Source organism: Eleutherodactylus coqui, chromosome 5 (assembly GCF_035609145.1).
Source record: "Eleutherodactylus coqui strain aEleCoq1 chromosome 5, aEleCoq1.hap1, whole genome shotgun sequence".
Taxonomy (NCBI): domain Eukaryota; kingdom Metazoa; phylum Chordata; class Amphibia; order Anura; family Eleutherodactylidae; genus Eleutherodactylus; species Eleutherodactylus coqui.
In genome coordinates this window covers 126,619,902-126,641,138 of record NC_089841.1, presented here as the reverse complement: position 1 = coordinate 126,641,138, position 21,237 = coordinate 126,619,902, and the positions used below count along the sequence as shown (strand labels likewise).

The window sequence follows — 21,237 nt, the reverse complement described above, 5'->3', positions numbered from 1 at the left end:
ATTGAATGGCTGTGATTGGCTAAAGCACACGTGGCTTCAGCCAATCACACTATTCAATGACATCATTGAATGGCTGTGATTGGCTGAAGGCGCACGTGTTAGCAATCACACCCATTCAATGATGTCATTGAATAGTGTGATTGGCTGAAGCCACGTGTGCTTTAGCCAATCACAGCCATTCAATGATGTCATGGCTGCCGGCGTGTGTATTAGCTTTCTGGAAGCGGGGATTTCAAGCCCCACATTCAGAAAGCTATGCTGCGCCGGGGACGAGGAGCGAGTGACAGCCTGCCGGAGCGAGCGACATCCTGCCGGAGCGCGACAGGACGCCGTGGGAGGTGAGTAATAAAATTTTTTTTTTTTCTCCACTGAATACCGGCGTATAAGGTGACAGTTGGGGGGTCGTCTTATACGCCCCGTCGCCTTATACGCCGGTATATACGGTATGTTTTTGTGTTGTAAGACATTGAGTCAGGTGACTTTCCATATGACTTTTCCTTTTGCTCTCCTTACTTGTATGCGATGTCGGATGGGTGCAGCCATCTCCTAGTATCTTAGGGTGATTTAGAGCCTTGTTTGCAGAGACGGCAACATATTTTCTTAGGGCATAACCCCCTTTACTATTTAAGGGAATAGCACACCTATGATGTAATTTGTACTTGATTGTGTGGTAGATCAATACCCACCTATGTTCAATGTGCAGTGACCCCTTGAGAAAGCAGGTGGTGAAACGCGTTGGGCCTCAGGACTACAAATATTCCAGTAGAGTGCGTTTCTAAGTGTTTTCTTTATACATATTGTGTTTGAAACCTATATACACATGGACTGACTACTATTTTTATGCCCATGGATTGGCTTACTTAAATGTAATATTACCAGATTGTGTGAGCCCGTTTGTATGGACACTGCATACTAGGTTTTTAAAATTTTTTTAGAATGGTGCAGGGATCACTCGGCCGCTCGCCTCCATTCACAGAAAGCAGTCAGTTCATAAATGAAGGTCAGTTTACATGGGCTGGCCAGTCATTCAGTTTTGTGCATGCAGAAACTGAATGACAAATCAGAAGTAACAAATTCTCATTAGTTGGGGCATGCATTTACACTGAGCGATCATCATCAGACTCCTGGCTTAATGTGGTAATCTGAACAATTTATCGGCCCATCTAAAAAGGCCTTTTGTAAAATAAAGCAAATCACTACACAAGAAAACTCAAATTGTATTTACGTCTAATACACATGAAGGTAAGTGATGTTACATTCACAGGTAGGTCAGCAATCTGGGGTGGTGCTGCTGGCTGCTCTTGCACATAACTGCATAAACGTCTAGTGAATTACAGAATGGAGGAGTAGTAGTTAGAAGTACTCCGTGCCATCAGCGCTTTGGGGATAGCATACCTCTCGGATTTCATCTTTTGCTTGCTGTAGTTTGTCGGGTTTGTTAGCGATCTGGAGCTTGGCCTCTGCCTCACGTTTCTTCTGCAGGTTAACCTGGGTATCTTGCCATTTTTGCCAACACTTCATTCGTTGATCGAACACACCCTAGAAATAAAGAAGAAATGATTCTGCATTTCTGCCTAGTATTCCAAATTATTCCTAGAGACACTTCAAATGCATGAGAGAATAAACAGTTCTAAAAAGATTTTGGCAACCCAGCAATGATGACAGGTTAGGTCACCTTGTATGTAATAAGGTGGGGGGTGATCTACAGTTAGGATCTATTCCCACCCCATATAAAGCCAGTAATGACTATTACCTCGCACCGAGCTAGGATCTAATCTGTAAGATTAGGGTTATGTATTTTTTAACTAACAGAATGCCATAACTTGCCACTTTATTCTGTTGCCAAGTAACGGAAATCTGGCATAAAAGATCCACCAGAAGTGTGAAGAGAGAATTATATTCTCGGTCAGAAGCAGAAAAGTTACTTTATTTTGTACAACTCAAACAGATATTTCCATAAATTAAATAGTGAAAACTACCCCCCTTCCCCCTTGACTATAACGAGGGTCCGTTCAACTTCTGGCAAGCACTCCGTCATTTTGCTGAAACCGACAGGATGAGATATCACTGCTTGCAGCGTTTAGTCCTGTCTTCTGAATAAACAAACGTCAGGCAGCAGGTTTTCAGTGCAGGTAAATTTATGTATCCACAGGGGTACAAAATAGACGCTTCTGCATCACACAGAAGTAGCGACGTTTCGACCTTCTCTGCTGGTCTTTGTCAAGCTTGGATCTGAAGAGGCATGGATATTTATACATACTTATAACAAGGCACAGATATGGATGTGATTGGTTCGCACTTAAAAAAAAGTTTGTTTGCTGTTGCAGAATTCCTTTTGTCTAGGCACTGATAGCGGAGTGAAAGTTTTATGGTCCCTGAATTACTGTTGGAGGGGGAGGGGGTGGGGGGAAGGTAGTCAGGTTAGAAATGCTACAAGAGGTGCACAAACATTTTTAGCCAAACACTGATAAGGGAGTGAAAGTTTATGGTCCATGCCTCTTCAGATCCAATCCATAAGCCTGAAGAACCACCCTGCGTTGGTTCGGAAGCTTGCTGTAACATCATGTTTTTTGTTAGCTATTAAAAGGGATCATATCTACAAGATTACATGGTTTTATTGCTGAGAACAATCACATTTTTCATAGATCTGACTTTTACAGACGCAGTGATAACAAATGCATTTGTTCTTTTTTATATTCTTTTATTACAAATATGGCAAAAGGTTTTTTTTTTACTTCTACTTTTTTAAAATTAGTAAAACTTTATTCTTTTTATTTTTTTTAGTCCCCAGAGGGGACAACAACTTGCCGTGCTTTAATTGCTCCTGCAGTATGATGGCTGGATTTTGAAGGCCCCCGTGCATATTGTATTCCACAAGACTTCTGCTCGATTCGCAACCCGATTGGTTGTTTGGGTTGGCTGATTCACAATTCCAGCAACCTGATTGGTTGTCTGGTGAGTCAGCCAACATAAACAACCTATCAGGTTACGAATAAAGCAGAAATCTTGTGGAATATAATATGTGGCCCCCGGATGCCATAACACCTGCCTGGCTTCCTGCGATCTGATTGCAGGGGGCAGTATGGGACAGTGGCATTTAAAAGATTAACAGCTTCAATGAGCCACATGTCTCATCGGAGATGTTGCTGCCGGGTGTCGGCTGTAAGAAATAGCCAGCACCCAGGATGTATGAAAAGAGGTCGCCCCATGATCTCAAAAAGTGTATCGGCAGTCACTAAGGTGTTAAATGTTACACCTTAAGAATGAGATGTATGACATAAGAATTTGATATTTAGGTGTCCATATACTTCCCGTCACACAAGTATTCACAGTACAGTGTATAAATCTGCATCACAAGGACATTGTGCTAGTCTAACAGATGGCACAAAGCACTTACTTTCACAGCAGCAATAAGTCGAATGTAGTCACTGAGGAGTTCAGAAAACACATAAAAATCAGCAAATGCCTGGTCCTGATGTAACTGGTCTATCTTTTCTTCTACTTCTGCCAGCTGTGATAAAGCTCGGGACAGCGCAGTGTGATCCTCAGAATTGCCCAGCATAGCAGCACTCTTTGCAAACGCAGCTGTGTTGGCCGACAGCTCTACAAACAAGATACAAGGGACATGTTAATTTCATCAACAATCATTGTAGATAAAATAACTATACAGAGCACAATATAAAGTGTCAATCTCCAAGTGTAAGCAATCTGAGTAGTACTACAAAACAAACTTATTGGAGACAGATACTTAAGGGGTTTTCCAAGGAAATACTATTGACGACCTATCAGGATAGGTCGTCAACAGTTGACGACCTATCAGGATAGGTCGTCAACAGTTGACCACCTAACAGGATAGGTCGTCAACAGTTGACCACCTAACAGGATAGGTCGTCAACAGTTGACCACCTAACAGGATAGGTCGTCAACAGTTGACCACCTAACAGGATAGGTCGTCAACAGTTGACCACCTAACAGGATAGGTCGTCAACAGTTGACCACCTAACAGGATAGGTCGTCAACAGTTGACCACCTAACAGGATAGGTCGTCAACAGTTGACCACCTAACAGGATAGGTCGTCAACAGTTGACCACCTAACAGGATAGGTCGTCAACAGTTGACCACCTAACAGGATAGGTCGTCAACAGTTGACCACCTAACAGGATAGGTCGTCAACAGTTGACCACCTAACAGGATAGGTCGTCAACAGTTGACCACCTAACAGGATAGGTCGTCAACAGTTGACCACCTAACAGGATAGGTCGTCAACAGTTGACCACCTAACAGGATAGGTCGTCAACAGTTGACCACCTAACAGGATAGGTCGTCAACAGTTGACCACCTAACAGGATAGGTCGTCAACAGTTGACCACCTAACAGGATAGGTCGTCAACAGTTGACCACCTAACAGGATAGGTCGTCAACAGTTGACCACCTAACAGGATAGGTCGTCAACAGTTGACCACCTAACAGGATAGGTCGTCAACAGTTGACCACCTAACAGGATAGGTCGTCAACAGTTGACCACCTAACAGGATAGGTCGTCAACAGTTGACCACCTAACAGGATAGGTCGTCAACAGTTGACCACCTAACAGGATAGGTCGTCAACAGTTGACCACCTAACAGGATAGGTCGTCAACAGTTGACCACCTAACAGGATAGGTCGTCAACAGTTGACCACCTAACAGGATAGGTCGTCAACAGTTGACCACCTAACAGGATAGGTCGTCAACAGTTGACCACCTAACAGGATAGGTCGTCAGTTGATTGGCTGGGGTCTGTTGATCAGGACCACGACTGATCAGCTGAGCAGGAGCATGTTGTCAGCGCCGCAACAGAGGTCTGATCAGAAGCCTGTGCGCTAACCTCCCAGGTAGTGGCCGGCGCTTGAAACTGCAGGCACGACTCTCATTGATATCAATGGGAACCAAGCCTGCAATTACAAGCACCGGCCACTACACATAGGAGGCTTCTGCTGCAACCTCTGTTATTGCGGCGCTGACAACATGCTCCTGCTCAGCTGATCAGTTGCGGTCCAGAGTGACGGACCCCAGACGATGAACTATTGATGACCTATCCTGATGATACGTCATCAATAGTATTTCCACAGAAAACCCATTTTAAAGCTAATGTAAAATACGTAGAGAAAAAAAAAAGGGGGTAGGGGATTTGAGTGGAGCATGTGCCTGGGGGCTCAAAGTCTATTAACTGGTGTAATGGTTTAGAGTTGCTCCCTTCTCTTAATACGGTAGCGAGAAATGCTTTGTTTTTGATGAATATGAAAGGGTGCAGCCAGACCATAAAATTTCACACCTTTCCAGAATAAAGTGGGAATACATGAAGTGAATGTAAGAAAAAAAGTGGTTGTAGGTGCAATCCCTTTTCTCTCCTATAAAGAGGTACGAGACATGTATTGGCTATCCAGGACAGCTGAATACAGGATTTCCTGCAACTGGTGGTCCAGAGGATCAGTAGGGGAGTACAGTTGCAGGCAATATTCCCTCCTCAGTCTCTAGAATAGGATTTTGTCCTGAAACTGAAGGGCCGCTCAAAGTCCTGCTCATACCTTATAGCAGAGAATCGATGGCTTTGTGTTCCTTTACCAACATTATCTAATGTGTTGTCCATGGAAAGGGAAGGATTTTTACAAAATCAAAGAGCTGCGCATTTGGCCATATGGTTTAAAGTTAAAAAAACAAACAAAAAAAAACCTAAGGGAAAAGATCACACATGACAACATGGATTCACGCCAGAAGCCATGTGTGCATTTTGCAGTGGTAGATCACTGGGGAATTCAATTGTATTGCAATGCGCAACTCCACTGTGAAAATCTGCAACAGGTCCACAACTAATGGAACATTCTGTGTATCCGAAAATCCAAAGCATGACTAGTTTTCACTGTAAGTGAATGGTGTTAAGACACACCACTTATACGGTTGGTACATTACTGCAGAATATTGGCCCACATTCTGCTGTGTGCACTCACCCTAAAAAAGGTTCACATCCAACAAAAATCAGTTTTCATAATTCTTATAGTTCTGAAACAAGATCTTCCTCACTTCTTAACTAATATTACATTCTGGGGAAAGTGGAGCATGTACTGAGATGGTGACTACCTGGCTGCACCACAGACATTTAATACCGCAGCAAGGTGCATGTGCAACCCCTGTTCCATTTACACCTCACTGCACAAGGAAAGCAGGAGGAAGGGGCAGCTTGGGACCCCAGTGGGAGTCCCAACGATCATTTATGACCCATCCTGTGAATAGTGTGTTTTCGGGGGGTACATTACCTGGTTTATGTTCAATTAGAATTAAAAGTCCAGTTTAAAAAAATGTTATTCTTTTATTTAAGTTTTTAAAGCATCAGTATTACAGTTTGCAAAAAAACCCATTCATGATCCAAACCTTTACGGTGACAGACCAAGGCTTCAACATTGCCATGCAGTTTCCTAAGTTGTTGATCTAGATTCTCAAACTGCTGCTGCTTTTCTTCAAACCACTGACAGGGAAGAAAAATGAAAAAAAAGGCCAATTTATCAAGGTACAAAAACTATGTTATATTAGATTTACTAGTGGTTGACAAGCTACATACAACAGTGCTGCTCAATAGGCCAAAAAGAATGGAGTCAATAGGGAAATTATCTTACAATCTGCGTCTATGAGCTTAAAATGCGATTGTTTAACCTCCAATGGCCATCATTATACAATTCAAAAAAAATCAGCTCTTACGGCATCCGATTCATTCATCTTGATTGTCATTTTGTTGACAGCGTCTGCAGCCTTGTTTACCATCCTCAATAATCCTGCTCCACTCAACGCCTGGGTGCTAACCGCTCTCGGCAGCTGCAATTGAATGACAAATAAGGGCAAACAAAGCGGTTAAAGGTTAGAGTCTTAGAAGAGTAAGAAAGCGCAAAGAAAAAGGATGTTACATTTTCTCCCTTATATTACATTTCAATACAGAGTAAACTCATTTTTTCTGATTTACTGCCTTTCCCATTGCGGTGGAAAACATGAAAAAGCAGAATGTAATTTACCGCTTTTACATATAGATGAACAAATGTGGCGTTTACCAAAAGGTCAATAGAAAGAGGGCCCCAAAGCTGAAGACTGCTAAATCACGTAGCCAGCATTGGTCTTCCATCACTTTGTGTTAGAAGAATCTTGGGGAAGAAATACAAGGGGGAGGAGGGACAAATGGGGCACTATCTAGTATGGTCATTTTATTCAGAGTGATCAGATTAAGGCTATGCAGATGGTGGTTGTTGAACCTGGTGAAGTTGGGCTAGATAGGAGCACAGCTAGGAACACTTTGAATAGGGGAGAACTATACAAGGCCCTCTGTGGTAGGAAGCTCTAAGTGTCTGCCAAGGCTCAAAACCTGATGCAGCTGGTGGTTCGTTCTTGTGGACTTTGTAGATCAGTGCCTATTGCAAAGTACACCGATAGACGGAGTGCCAGACTTGCTCCAAAGCAAATGAACTTTTATTCAGAAAAATTCCAAGCTACATGTTCCAACTCTGGAATTGAGGCTTTTTCTAAGCTTTCATGACTATTAAAAGGGTTTTTCTAAGGAGAATACTATTGCTGACCTATCCTTAGGATAGGTCATCAATAGTTGACCAAATGGGAGAGGCGGAAGGAGGTTAAAAATGTAAGCTTATTTGGAAAAAGCATTAAAAAACCTCCATTAAAAAAAAAAAAAAAAAAAAAAAAAAATTGCTTGGATGTGGCTTGTCGTTTGGGACCCTGACCGATTAGCTGAGCAGGCGCATGCTGTCCGTGCCGCAAATACAGAGGTTGGAGCTGAAGCAGCAGAAGTCTCCACGCCGACCTCTCTGTAGTGGCCAGCCCTTGTAACTGCAGGTACGGCTCACATTGAAATCAACGCGAGCTATGCCAGCAATTACAAACGCCAGACACTCCTTGAAAAGCCCTTTAAGGTCTCTTCATCAGGCACAACACATGACAAATTACACTGTCATAACAAAAACTGGGCCATAATGCAGAAGTACCGTGCGCGCCTTCAATCAATAACTTTTATAGTTTAAAAAAAAGCTAATTAAGATATATTAGAACATTTTACTTATTCATTATAAGCTGTTCCTTCTTGATCTCTCCTAATTTTATCAAACTTTATCCCATTTTTTAAAATCATATTTTATCATATTTGCTATATACATTTTTCGTATCCTCAATCCATTCAAACTTTGGCTACCCTTTGAATACGTTGATTTTAATGCGAGAGTCCGATTATATATTTTATACGCATTATAAATGCTATTTATTGTTCCGATTTTATACCCCAACTGAAGATTTTTTATGGTGGACATAATTTTCTACATTTCATATTCTGATTATAGTTTATTGCATACTTGCATCGAGTTTACATATTGTTATTCAAATTATTCACAGAAATGGTTTTTAATTTTACACTCAGGTACATGGCGTGTATAGTGCGGTCACTTCCAGCTTTTGGCGCATATGCTGTACGCATAATGCCGTTAATCCGCACAGCAGGGGACATGCGTGTGCCACAGCGTAGCGGTCACTTTCAGTTGTTGGAACAGACACCTTAAGTTGGTGCTCTAATTATATAAACAAACTAGGCCAAAATGCAGAAGCAGTGTATGAAAAACAAGGCACACCCTTATTGCTTCCATAGGACTAAGGGTGCCTTTACACTAGCGATAAAATCGTGTTAAATTAAAAAAAAACCAAAAAAACCCCATAAAATTGTTAGAGAGCGCTGCCAGGAAAAACCTCTTCCTAACAAAATGCCAGCACAGCCAAAGTTTACAAAGCTGCCTCTGAACAACCCCAAGACTTCTGCAAGAATGTCGTTTGGACAGATGAAACCACAGTGGAGACATTTGGTCGTAACACCCATTGCTACGTTTAACAAAAATCAGAGAGTATATCAGCACAAACACCTCAGACCAACTGTCAAGCATAGTGGTGGAGAGGGGGAGATTTGGGTTTATTTTTTTAGTCACAGAGCCTGGGGTTCATGCAGCCATTGAGTTGATCATGAACTCCTCAGTATACCAAAGTACTCGAGTCAAATGTAAGGCCATCTATCCAAAAAGTTAACGCTTGCTGAAACTTCGTGGTCATGCCAGGTTTTAACTAACAAGATAACGATGCCACGCATACCAGCAATTCTATATTAGAATGGCTGAAAAAAAAAAAAAATCAAGGCCAATCAAAGTCCAGACTTCAAACCAATTGGAACCTTAAAAGGGTACCTGCCTTTTAATAGGGCAACTCATATTTTGTATGTTGTGTCCTTGGCTACAAAAATGTTCAATCACAGGTAAATTATCTTGGTAAGTGTGTGGCAACGAGGCCTCATCCTTGCTTTAAGTTTGTCTCATTTCTCCATCATAAATCCCCCGAACAGGACATTCAGTGAACAGAATCAGGTACCAAATGTTGGATGTAGAACATGTGAAGGTCCTAGAAATGTTATAGTCCTGCTGCGTGTTGAGGATTTGTGTCCTGTGATCAGCGTATGTGAACCCCCCCCCCCCCGAATCTGCTCGGACCAGTATGCAGTAACTCGGGAAGAGCGATGCTCGCTCGAGTAACTGCAATAACCAAGAGTGCTTACTGATCTCTAATTGTGGTGCCCTTTACTGCCAGTGGGCGGTTCCAGTGAGTCGAAGAGACATCTCTTCGACAAAGAAGAAATAATTATGCTTAAGGATAAATTTCGTGAGTTGAAACACGACACAGAAGCAATCCCATTAACCTCAAGGTGTGTAGGATGTTGGAATATAAGGATTCTACATTCATGTTAGCCAGGTTGGCACCATTGGAGAGGGGACTAATAGTTGATAGTTTGTTCAGTAGGTTGGTGAAAGCAGCAATTACTGTAGCTGGCTGACTTTCTTACCTGGAGTTTGATGACACCCTCTACCCATTTTGAAATCTCTTTAGTGAGGTTCCTGCACCTGAAATGATTGGACCTCACCGAGGTACTAGGTTTGTTTGTTTTGGGAAGCATATAGAATATTCCAACTCTGGGATTCTCAGGTATCAAGTCCAATAGTTTTATAGACTTCAGAGACTTCTGAAGACCCTTCTCAGCTCCCACATTATTTGTTTTGAGTTGGGACTGGATCCAGTTTGGTGCAGTATCTTGTCAGTTGTCGGGATTCTTTCATCCAGTCTGATGTGTGTGTGAGGACTATATAGCACCACCTTTATCTGCAGGCTTAAGGCAGTCTTCACAAAGGCTATAAATGCTGAAGAATTTCGACAATGCATACGCAGCTAACTGCAAAAGGTCAAATCCACAACCAAATGTTATGGCTTTTGCGGCAGGTTTTAACCTGCTACATAACTTGACATGTTGCAGATTTAGAATCTAGTGCCTTTCAAATACGCTGAGGATTCTGCATGGAATTTTTCTGCTCTATATTCTCTCTGATAAGTTACTGCACCCCTTGGTACACAAACCTTGTCCAGAGGAGTGATCACAGTAACAGACTGTTCTTTCAGATTTTTCTTGCAGCTCCACTAATTGACTATCTTACACACCAAAAAGTAACATTTCATCTTGTTTTTTTTTTACATTTAAAGGAGTGCTGCCCTTCTAAGAACTGATCTCATATTCTAGTTGTGGCAGTAGTTCTAGGGAGAGGGGGGGGGGGGTGTCACATTGCGACATTTTTTCAGCAGACTGTTTTTGCAGGGTGGTTTGCCATTGCCTTCCCCAGTCATCTTTTTTACCCCCCAGCAAGCTGGGTACTCATTTTACTTACCTCGGGAGGATGAAAGGCTGAGTCAACCTTGAGCTGGCAACCTGAACCATTAGTAGTAAAAGGGGTTCGTTTTAGTCTGTATTCAGCCAGAATAGCAAATGCAATATTTTGCTGGTTGTGGGTTACAAGAAATCCGCCCATTGTGGGGACAGACATTTGATAAATGGAGCTAAACTGGTGGGTCACGTCTGCCTTTGGATCACTAGCTATTTATGTCCATTCTGCTGTCAATCAGCTGAACACATTGTGAGGAAAGAAGCACTACTACCCTTACATGAATAATGCTAAACTGCAGTACCAGACCTCAAAAATGAAGAAGAGTAGTGCAGTTTCTGTGGAGGAAAAAAAATATATAGATCTAGAAAACAGGTACACACAATACAGAGACACAGACTGCTGTATATTTAGAATACTAACCTCGGAGCTTTCCAAGAATTGTCTAACATCTGGATCTTGCAGCAGTGCAGGGTGTTTAACAGTTCGTTGCAGATATCTTTTTAGAAATAAAATACATTTATTAAAGCCTGGCTGAGCTTAGTAGAGCCTTGTACTTCAAATTCCAAAGCAAGCGTAGAACTATTATCCGTATAAGGCACTTCTCAACTACTGGAACTTTACGTGTTCTTCACACAGTGCAAACTTGGCACAAAGAACTGCAACAAATCTGCACTGTGTAATCAAGGGGTGACAAGAGGGCTGTGCACTCTATAGTTCAAGTTTCTCTACACAATTGTATTCTTTTAACCAGTCAGTGTATTTTGGGCCTTCAGACCGGACATTGCTCAGCCACATTTAGTGCACAGTAGGTTAAGCCACAGCAGACTATTATCAAAGTGATTTTTCAGAGTTCTGACCAATGTAGGTACTTCTTTCTATACACATTCCTTATTTAGAACATTCAGGCTAAATTAAAAGAATAGGCTTTATTTTTTTGTGCTAACCATAAAATAGATTTTTGAGTACATCATAAACCATTATCAATTTGACACATTACACATTTATTTTAGGATAAATGGGTCAGGACTAGTGTACTTACAACACTTGATGGGACTTTCGGGGAGGGTTAAGAGAGTCAAAAAAAACTTGCAGAATTTTTATTTTTAAACCCCTCCATACACAGAGGACGCCAGCTGTTTCTTCCAGGCGACACTTGGCAAGCAACAGCTCCAGTCAGCCATGCAGCTAATTGCAGCGGTTAACCCTTTAAATGCCACTGTCAATACTGGACAGCGGCATTTAAAAACTCCTAGAATGATGCTTGGGGGTCCTATACAGCCCCCCTGCAATGAGATCGCAGGGAGCTGTGCGGGTATCATGGCAGCCGGGGGCCTTTTGAAAGGCCTCAGGGCTGTGATGGCACAATGCCAATGAAGCCATGCCAGTGGGGTGGCTTGACAGAATGCCTGCCCGATCATAGTATGATGTAATGCATCGCAAGTTGTTGTTCTTGATGGGGATTTAAAAAAAAAAATGAATAAAAAGTTCAACCCTCTCAACCACCTTTTGCCATATTTATAATAAAAGAATCCAAATAAAACAAAAATACATTTGGTATCACTGCATCCATAAAAAGTCTGATTTATCAAAGTAACGCATTATTTACCCCGCAGAACGTACACAAGAAAAAAAGCTTTTTCTGTCTCCAAGAAAAAAAAACTTGAAAAGCAGCAATCAAAAAGTCGTATGTAATCCAAAATGGTAACAACGCAGGGAAAAAAATCCTGAGCTCCTGGATTATGTAGAAGATACCAAAGACAATATCAAGAAGCAAATGAAAGAACGGTACTTACTCTGGAGGAGGGATTATGATCATTTTAGTTGCAGTTTCTGCGCCGTAGAAACAAGATGCAACAAAAGACAGTGGAATTATTTTTTCCCCATCTCTATCCGCGTTGTGTGTGTGTGTGTGTGTGTGTGTGTGTGTGTGTGTGTGTGTGTGTGTGTGTGTGTGTGTGTGTGTGTGTGTGTGTGTGTGTGTGTGTGTGTGTGTAAATCAAAAGTTGAAAAACTAAACTGAAAAAAAAAAAGCTTGGTCACTAAGGGGTAAAAACACCCCCCCACTACAGGGAAATTCAGCCCTGTTACATTGCCAACTGTCATGGTTAGGGCTCAGCTGAGTCAAGTTAGACCCAACAGCAGCCTACTGCTGCAGGCGTCCGAGTAATCATATGATCAGTAACAGGATCATAAGAACCAACAGAAGCTGCAGTGCTGTCACCATTGGCTTGACAGCCTCAGGATGGTACCTATAACTCATCTGCTCGGGCAGCGCACACAAACACCGGGCCACTGCCACATGTCAGTATGAAGCGGGTTGTCCATAAGGAGTTAAGTTGTAACCTGTATTTCCATTTATATTGGCAGCATAGAGCGACTACAGAACTCAGCTGAATAGTTGACAGACATGAGAAACTGGTTATTAGGGATGCCATGGCCAACCGCCACAAACACACACATGCAGGGTTTGTCAGGCAGCAGGTCAGCAGCTACACTAATGGATTTGTATCAGCATAATAAAAAGTTTGCCCAAACTGCAAAATCTACAAAAACTATAATGTCACCCTTATATTACCTTTCCAAAGCAGCTCTTCTCTTTTCAACAAACTCATTGGATGAAGAGTCTTCCTTTCCCACTTTAACTTTAGTCATGCCTTTAGAAGAAAAATATTAAGTTACTAATATCATGAATACCAACATCTGCATTGCTTTTCTGTTGACATGGCTTATTCATATGGTGCATGTATAGGAGAGAGCTGTATACAAGTCAGGCAATGGTTAACATCCCATACAGCCCGCAAGGCCTTGACTGTTCGTCCCAATGTAGTGTGTGGCAGAGTATAGTCCACTGTAGCATCTCGGTGAATGTTACTCACATCATGTATTTACCCTTGTGTTACATACTGCATCCACTGATCATGACAAAGATCCAGATTGGATCCAAAAGGTGAAAGCAGTCCATTAGCATGGCCCGTGTATATTATCCAGCATGCAGTGGATTATATTTTACCCCATATGCAGGTCTGAGACCCTTTAAACATGCAAATAAAACTTGAATTCTAGAAGAAAAATACAAAAAGGCACATTATACTCCCAAGGCCAAAAATTTCCAAAAGGTAGACACCAGGTATATTATGAAAAGGACTCAGCACTTCACAATAATGTGCGCCTTCATGCAATTTTGCATCAAAAGTGTAATGCTATATAAAAGTCTAACACAAATAAAGCCAAATATGTACAAAAGATACTAAACATAAGAGGAGCAGAGTTAATCCATCCCACTTATGTCTACATCTACATTCACAGGTCTTTAAATATTCACCCAAACTGCTACAGACCAAACAATATAAGACTCAGGTACCAGTATACATTGGAGTCAACAATCGCTCAGCCATTAATGAAAACTGCTGAAGCAGATGTCAATGGATCTCCGTTTTTGCAGGTTTCCATCAGTTTGTCAATTTGTGTCAGAAAGAAGGTGGTCCACCATGTTATCTGCCACCACAAAATGCTAAAAAATAAAACAGAAACCTGCTAAACTGGAGGCCTTCATTTTACAAGTTTTCATTAACCCCTTCTCGCTCCAGGGCACAAGTTGACATCCTGGCAGCGGGGTACTTCCCGCAACAGGGTGTGAACTTGCGTTCTGGGGATAGCGCGAGATCATAAGCGATCTTGCGCTATCCGGCAGCAGGAGCTGGCTGTCAGTGATAGCTGGCCTCCCGCTGCAACAGCGGGGGTGCAGCAGAAATGCGACCCCTGCTGTTAACCCCTTTCCTGCCATGATCTATGTAGATCACAGCATGGGAAGAGTTCACAGAGGGAGCACGCGGCTTCTGTGACGTCAGACTCTTGCGATAACCGTGGAGAGCCCAACTGGTTTCAATGGCAACAGGATGCCAGATACCAGCAACCTGCATTGCCAGTGCCTGTGATCACTGTAACAAGCAATAAGGCATTGCAATGCCTTATCATAGCGATCATTGGTGCTATGGTGAAAATCCCCCACAGGGACACAATGTTATAAAAAAAAAATAAAAAATGGGCCATGTCCTTAAGGGGTTAATGGCCAAGAGTTTCCATTCCGGTATCATTCAGGGGTGCCTTTGCCAAAACAGAATGTAAACAGGTCCTAGCTGTGACAATCAGAGCTCATGTCTTCTCCACTGGTAAGAGGGGCAACACCACGAAGAAAGGTTCCTGTATGTCTAACAGGTGGTGGTCTTCCTTCCTGATGCCACTTGCAGCTTCCCCCTTCCACATGCAACCACAGAACCAGGGAGCAAAACCCTTCATACAGGTGCTGCACCCCAAATACTGCACTTAGAGGCTGGCATCATTTAATGCGAACCCTCACATTCTCCTCACTGGAAGCATTTACAGGCAGGATGCGTGACATGAACTCTTCATGGCCAAGGATGTGGCAATCAAACTCACAAAAGGAAAAAAAATAGATCTGAAAAAAACCATGATCTGCTCAACCTTCAGGAAAGTCCAAACACGGAGTGTCTTTCACGCAGCTGCTTTTCCTGCAATTGTGGCTTTAGACCTCATACACAGATTTTGTATCCCTACTGTCATACTTAAGTTTTTAAAGCTTTTCTCCCCCACATAGGATACTAATGAAATACAGCTATGCCAATCAATCTACATTAATGATCTAATGAAAAAGAGAAAAAAAAAAGGAAAAGTGGTAAAATTCCCTGTCAGCTGGAGAGAACACAATCTCAGCTGATATGTATTTTGTATATTAAGTAATGTTCTAGCAAGAGTTTCGCTTGAAAGGAAAAGGAAGAAGCTGCAGGAAGTTACTTTGTTGCATACAGCCTTAGTGCCTTTATATAACCCAATACATTGTTTAAACAACATTTCGATCACATGGCACCCGTTTCCTGCGTGTGGAGAGAAAGGAGATTTCTAAAGAAATCCTACTTACAAATATTCACTCATAAGCTGACTGAGAAAGCATTTCCATGGAAAATGAAATTAATTCTATGCAGTCAACAAAAACCTAAATCAATCAATAACCTTACCTACAATACTTTTCTCTGGAGCTGGAGGCACAATATAGCCAAAGTGCATGTACTTTGTTGCTAATTTACTATGAAGTCCAAGGAAATCACTAAACCTTCTCTTTACAGAGAACTCGTTCTTGTTGAACATGGAGAGAGAAGTCTAGAAAGATTAAGAATATATATTGTTATCATGCCGTTAATCTATCTAGATCTGAGGTGCATATAGCTTAATTTGACACTTCCCCTATATTTAACATTCATAGGTGGAATACCTAAGCCATCCCCTGTTCACATGGTTGCTTTACAGACAACTACGCAATAATCGGGCTGCCTGTCCCTGCAAATAAGACAGTCATATTAATTTTTGCCCCCAAAGAGTTACTAGGTCTTATTTTCAGGTGGTCTTATTATACTTTCCTAGCAGGCTTGGTCCAGGTCCCTACCCGGAGCACCAACACACTTTTTCTTGCAGTCCTCGGCCGACCCGAGTATAAGCCGAGACAATTAGTTTTACCACAAAAAAACTGGGAACACTTATTGACTCGAGTATAAGCCGAGCTATACTCCAGTATATACTAGGTAAAAAAAAAACAAAAAAACCAAAAGCCCTTCATACTCACCTCCCAGCCGGCATCTGTGTGACAAGCTGCTTGAATTCTCCCCGCTGTCATCCCCCGCCGTCCTCTCTGCTCGGCTCTGTCAGTGCTGTGTAAGTAAGCGCTGTGTTTGGATTGAGCACCAACCAATCACAGCGCTTAGTTACACAACACTGACAGCAGGGCATTTGAAAACCGAGCAGGGAGATGACAGCAGGGAGAATTCTAAGGCAGCTTGATTGGCTGTGAATGATCGAGCACCGGCTGTGATTGGCTGACACTCGATCCAATCACAGCTCTTACTTACACAGTGCTGATGGTGGGGGATGACAGAGCCGAGCAAAGAGGACGGCGGGGACTGACAGCAGAGAGAATTCAAACAGCCTGCCGCACCGCTGCCAGAGACACAGACTTCCGCTGGGAGGAGAGTATGGAGTTTTTTTTTAAAGCCTTTCCTGACTTGAGTATAAGCCGAGGGGGGCTTTTTCAGCGCGAAAAAAAAAAAAAAAAGTGCTGAAAAACTAGGCTTATACTCAACTATATACAGTAAATCCACTGGAAAGTAAACCTCAGATATAATAGCCCAACATTAAAGGGGTATCAGAATCACAGGTTATTCTTGCTGACCAGTGGTGGCCTTACCGCTGTAACCTCCATCATTTCTGGCAATGGGGCCTCGTGTCCCCCGCTGTCCTCACTGCAGGCTTGCTGCACCCCTTGCAGGAGTGTGAATAGAGTGAGTGTTGCTCAAGCGTGGTGCCACTCCGTTCATTTCAGTGGGGCTGACGGAAATATCAGAGTGCTCATTTAAAAATGAGTGGAGCACCAACCACACATGCTTGGGCAGTGCTCCATTCACTTTGGCATCACTGGGGGTGGGAGCCGAATCCCCACAGTGAAGAGGAGGGAACAACGGGACCCCCATTCTCAGGCTCGGTGGGGTCTCAGTAGTCAGACCCCCACTGATCAGCAAGCTACCCCCAATCCAGTGGTAGGAGATAATTTGTAACCTTTAAAAAGTTTAACAGAAAACATACCCCCGTTTTCTAATAAGAGGCGTTTCTCTGACCAGGTTTTGTGAAAATGACATATTACAGTTATATGCCCAACTATCAAACTTTCTGGTATAAAGAGATCTTGCCGTATACATTTATTGAAAGTGTGCAATTCGTGACAGGAAGACCAAGAACAGAACTGACCTTGGTTGTTACTTTGTAGGCCATGTAAGCATTCATCCCATCACCTACAATAAAAAGAAAGCCTCGTTATTTGTCAACCCACAAGGTGCAATTACTTGTTAGTTACGGTTATTAGCCCATTACTGAGCCACCAACACATCTTTCTACACCAGCCATCAAGACGTCTTATTGTAGAGCCCAGTGTGTACCACATGTGGAGAGGATGTTCTCAGATCAGATGACTGCATAGTTTCTGCTATAATAGCCGTGTTGGAGGAGCCTCCTGATCCCAGCCTTTCAACCCGTTAGATGTCTTAGTCAATCTACTTTTCCGCAATAAAAACCTTTTATAAAAAGGTCCTATAACGGTTATTTTTCCATGGACGGAGCTCTGTGAGAGCTTATTTTTTGCGTAACGAGCTGTAGTTTTAATGTACCATTTTGGGGTACATACTACTTTTTTAATCACTTGTATTGCTCTTTTTGGGAGGCAAAATGGAGGAAAAAAAAAAAAAATAAAGCATTTTGCCTCCATTTTTACGGGTTTTTTTTTACGCTTTTTGCCATGCAGTTTAAAAAAGGTGTTCAATTTGTTGTCCAAGTCATTCCGAATACAACGATCTCAAATGTGGGATTTTAATGTAAATTTTTTTTAGACTAATTTGGGGAAAAAGCACAAAGGGTTTTTCTTTAACTTTTTTTTTTTTTTAAAAACACTGTTTCTGTGGGGGACTTGCACCATAGCACCTATGATCACTATTATAAAGCATTGCAGGACTTCTGTCCTGCAATGCCTTATTGCTTGTTCTAGCGATGACAGGCACTGGCAATGCAGGACGCCTGTATCTGGCGTCCTGTTGCCATGGCAACCTGATTGGCTCTCTGCGATTACATCGCGAGAGTCTAGTGACGTCACATAGGGAGCACACTCCCTCTGTGAACCCTTTACATGCTGCAATCTACAGGGATTGCAGTGTGTAAAGGTGGGAACAGCGGGAGTGGCAGCACCGCTGTTGCAGCGGGAGGCCGGTTATCAGTGACAGCCAGCTCCCGCTGCCAGATAGCGCAAGATCAGAGGAGATCCTGCGCTATCTTAAGGGCGTAACCATGTCCTGTTGCGCTAAGTACCACCCTGCCAAGATGTACAGTTACGCTTTGTGGCGTTATGAGGTTAAGGCCCTGCAATTTTATTCCTTACAAAGTTGTATAGGACTAAAAAGAAAAAAAAAAAAAAAACTGAGAAAAAATAAAATACATTATTGGTAGATGTATGGATAGCGAACTGTATTATTAAGAGAATAAAAAAGCCAGAATTGCCATTTTAGTTGTTGATCTCTCTTTTGCAAAAAATGAATAAAATGTGATTTAAAAAAAAACAAAAAAAAAAAACAAAACAAAACACAAAAACACATACATAATCCAGAATTGCACAGTGAAAGTCAACTCCTTCCACAATAAAAGAAGCAGTCATACAGTCACGTTAAAGCAACACAAACTATTTGCAATCACCAAAATCCTACTGGGGCTAGGAATAAAGTAACAATACCACACCCCACGCTAGACACCTTAGAACCCAAAAGAGAAAAAAAATAAATAGTAGAATAGTGAATTCTTGTTTTATTTAATTTTTGTTGTTGGAATGGAAGACATGTGGAAAATAGTTATACAATACATTATATATAACCCACCCCCCGCAAAAGAAGAAAAAAAAAAAAAAGAAAAGAAAGAAGCTGTCATAGCCAGGCTGCATCCACACGGGCTGCAAAAATTCGCTACAAAACAATCGCTCATGTAAAAAAAAGAGCCCATTGGAAACCATGGGCTTCACATTGTAGCAATGATTTTGTAGCCATGCGGATGCAGCCCGAGGCCGCCTGCAGACGGCAGGGTCGGATCCGGCTGCGAGAATTCTCACAGTGGGACCCGAGCCCCTGCAGAGAGCAGCACGTCACTCACCTGTTCCCGTGGCCCCGGATCTTTCATGTGCCGGCTGCCAGGCAGCAGGCACATGCACAGACTGTAGCCGGCGGCCGGGGAGTGACATGAGCCCCGCACAGAAATAGAGCATGCTACGATTTGTTTTCTGCGCGTGATTTCACGCAGACAAATCGCGGCCGTCTGCATAGGATTGCGTTTTGTAATGCAATCCTATGTAGGAGCGTACGGGCGGAAATTCTGCGGGGAATCCCGCCGTGGAATTTCCGCCCGTGTGCAAGAGGCCTGACACTGAGAAAACTGGCGTGGAAAAAAAAAAAAAAAGGAACAGACAAGACTACCGTCAGTTGTGCATTCATCAGAGTCATCACAAGATGAATGTCAATTGAATATAACTGGACCATATGTATCCAATAAAGCAAGAACGAATATGATAAGGACTCAACCATGAAGACTAAGTAAGCATTTGTCGTTAAGAATTAGAACTCCAAGTCTGTCATGCTGTTAGTACTTACCAACTTTCTCAGGGTCTGAGACACCAATTTCTATATCAAAGTAATCTCCATTTGCTTCCTCCTCAATCTGTATATAAAACAGATTACATTAGGGTTCTCATTTATAAAAGGACAATTAAAGATCTAAGGAGTCACTATAAGGAAACCTATAGATACGATCGACCTACACTACTCAAAAAAACCGCTACTAGTAGCGACAAGGACACTTACATTTGGTAAGCGCAGCGTTTTTCCTTTTGCTTTCAGCCGCAGGAAGCTGCGGTATTTAACATACCTCAACATTGATTAGGTGTGCTAAACGGGCAAAAATAGAGCAGACACCGCTCGAAAATCGCTGCGATCGAGTGGCTGTCTAAGCGGAAAATAAACGTATGTGTGAGAGAGACCTAAATGAAGGCAAAACTAGACAAGAATCAGTCCGAAAGGATAAGGAGAGAGTAATTGTCTGTGGCCTCCACCTGCAAAACCATTCCCTTGTGGGGGTTGTCTTGCTGTTGAATCTGACTTATAATCACTTATCCTTCGTTAGGCTGCGTTCTGGAATCGGAGAGAAAAGAAAAAAAAAAATAAAATCACATGCAATTTTCAAAAACAGAAGGCATTGGTAAATACCGCATTTTTATTTATTTTTTTTTAAGAAAACCACATGTGGGTTTGGAAAAACTCATGCAATGCTTTACTGCAGTTAAAAAAACCGCAGCAGAAAAGGCCAAGTGTGAACGCTGCCTAACCCTGAAGTTCTACTGTGATGCTTTAGCGCCCCCTTCATTTTTTGAGCACACTAGTTACACACCAATTTTTTATTTTAATGTTACGATTCCAGAGATGAGCAGTGCTACAAGGTCTGCCTGTCACTCCTGCCGGGAGCTGCTCCTCCAGTCCTCTGGCAAAGGAAAAGGAAGTTGCACACAAGCAGCCTGCTGTAGACAGCAAACCTACTACATCCTCAATAAATGAGCCCGGACTAATAGTATACTGCTGTGTATACACTGTATACATCTAAGGCTATATTCACACAATGTTCAGAACTCCATTTGAAGGTTTTGTCCCAGGGCTCGCTCTGGATCACCAAAAAACGTGTCCAGACTGAACCTGGGTGGCTCCATAAACTATTAGTAAAACGGAGACAAAAAGCTGCAAGTGAGACAGCCATTGCTCTGACCCCACCATACACATACATGCTGGGGTCGATGAGTGCGCATGTGTTTTCAATAGAGGGGGGGGGGGGGG

At 42.4% G+C, this 21,237-nt stretch overlaps 1 protein-coding gene across 1 annotated transcript in view; it reads right to left on the bottom strand.

Annotated features, from left to right (window-relative positions):
- Positions 1 to 21,237, bottom strand: part of SNX2 (sorting nexin 2) — a 48,663-nt gene that overhangs the window by 6,436 nt on the left and 20,990 nt on the right. Inside the window, exons 4-12 of the mRNA XM_066603117.1 lie at positions 20,008 to 20,074; positions 17,579 to 17,622; positions 15,802 to 15,943; positions 13,344 to 13,422; positions 11,189 to 11,264; positions 6,732 to 6,845; positions 6,408 to 6,501; positions 3,398 to 3,603; positions 1,396 to 1,539 (exon numbers count right to left, since the gene is read on the bottom strand). Of these exons, the coding sequence (XP_066459214.1) occupies positions 1,396 to 1,539; positions 3,398 to 3,603; positions 6,408 to 6,501; positions 6,732 to 6,845; positions 11,189 to 11,264; positions 13,344 to 13,422; positions 15,802 to 15,943; positions 17,579 to 17,622; positions 20,008 to 20,074 (966 nt within the window). The remainder of the gene's footprint in view (positions 1 to 1,395; positions 1,540 to 3,397; positions 3,604 to 6,407; positions 6,502 to 6,731; positions 6,846 to 11,188; positions 11,265 to 13,343; positions 13,423 to 15,801; positions 15,944 to 17,578; positions 17,623 to 20,007; positions 20,075 to 21,237) is intronic.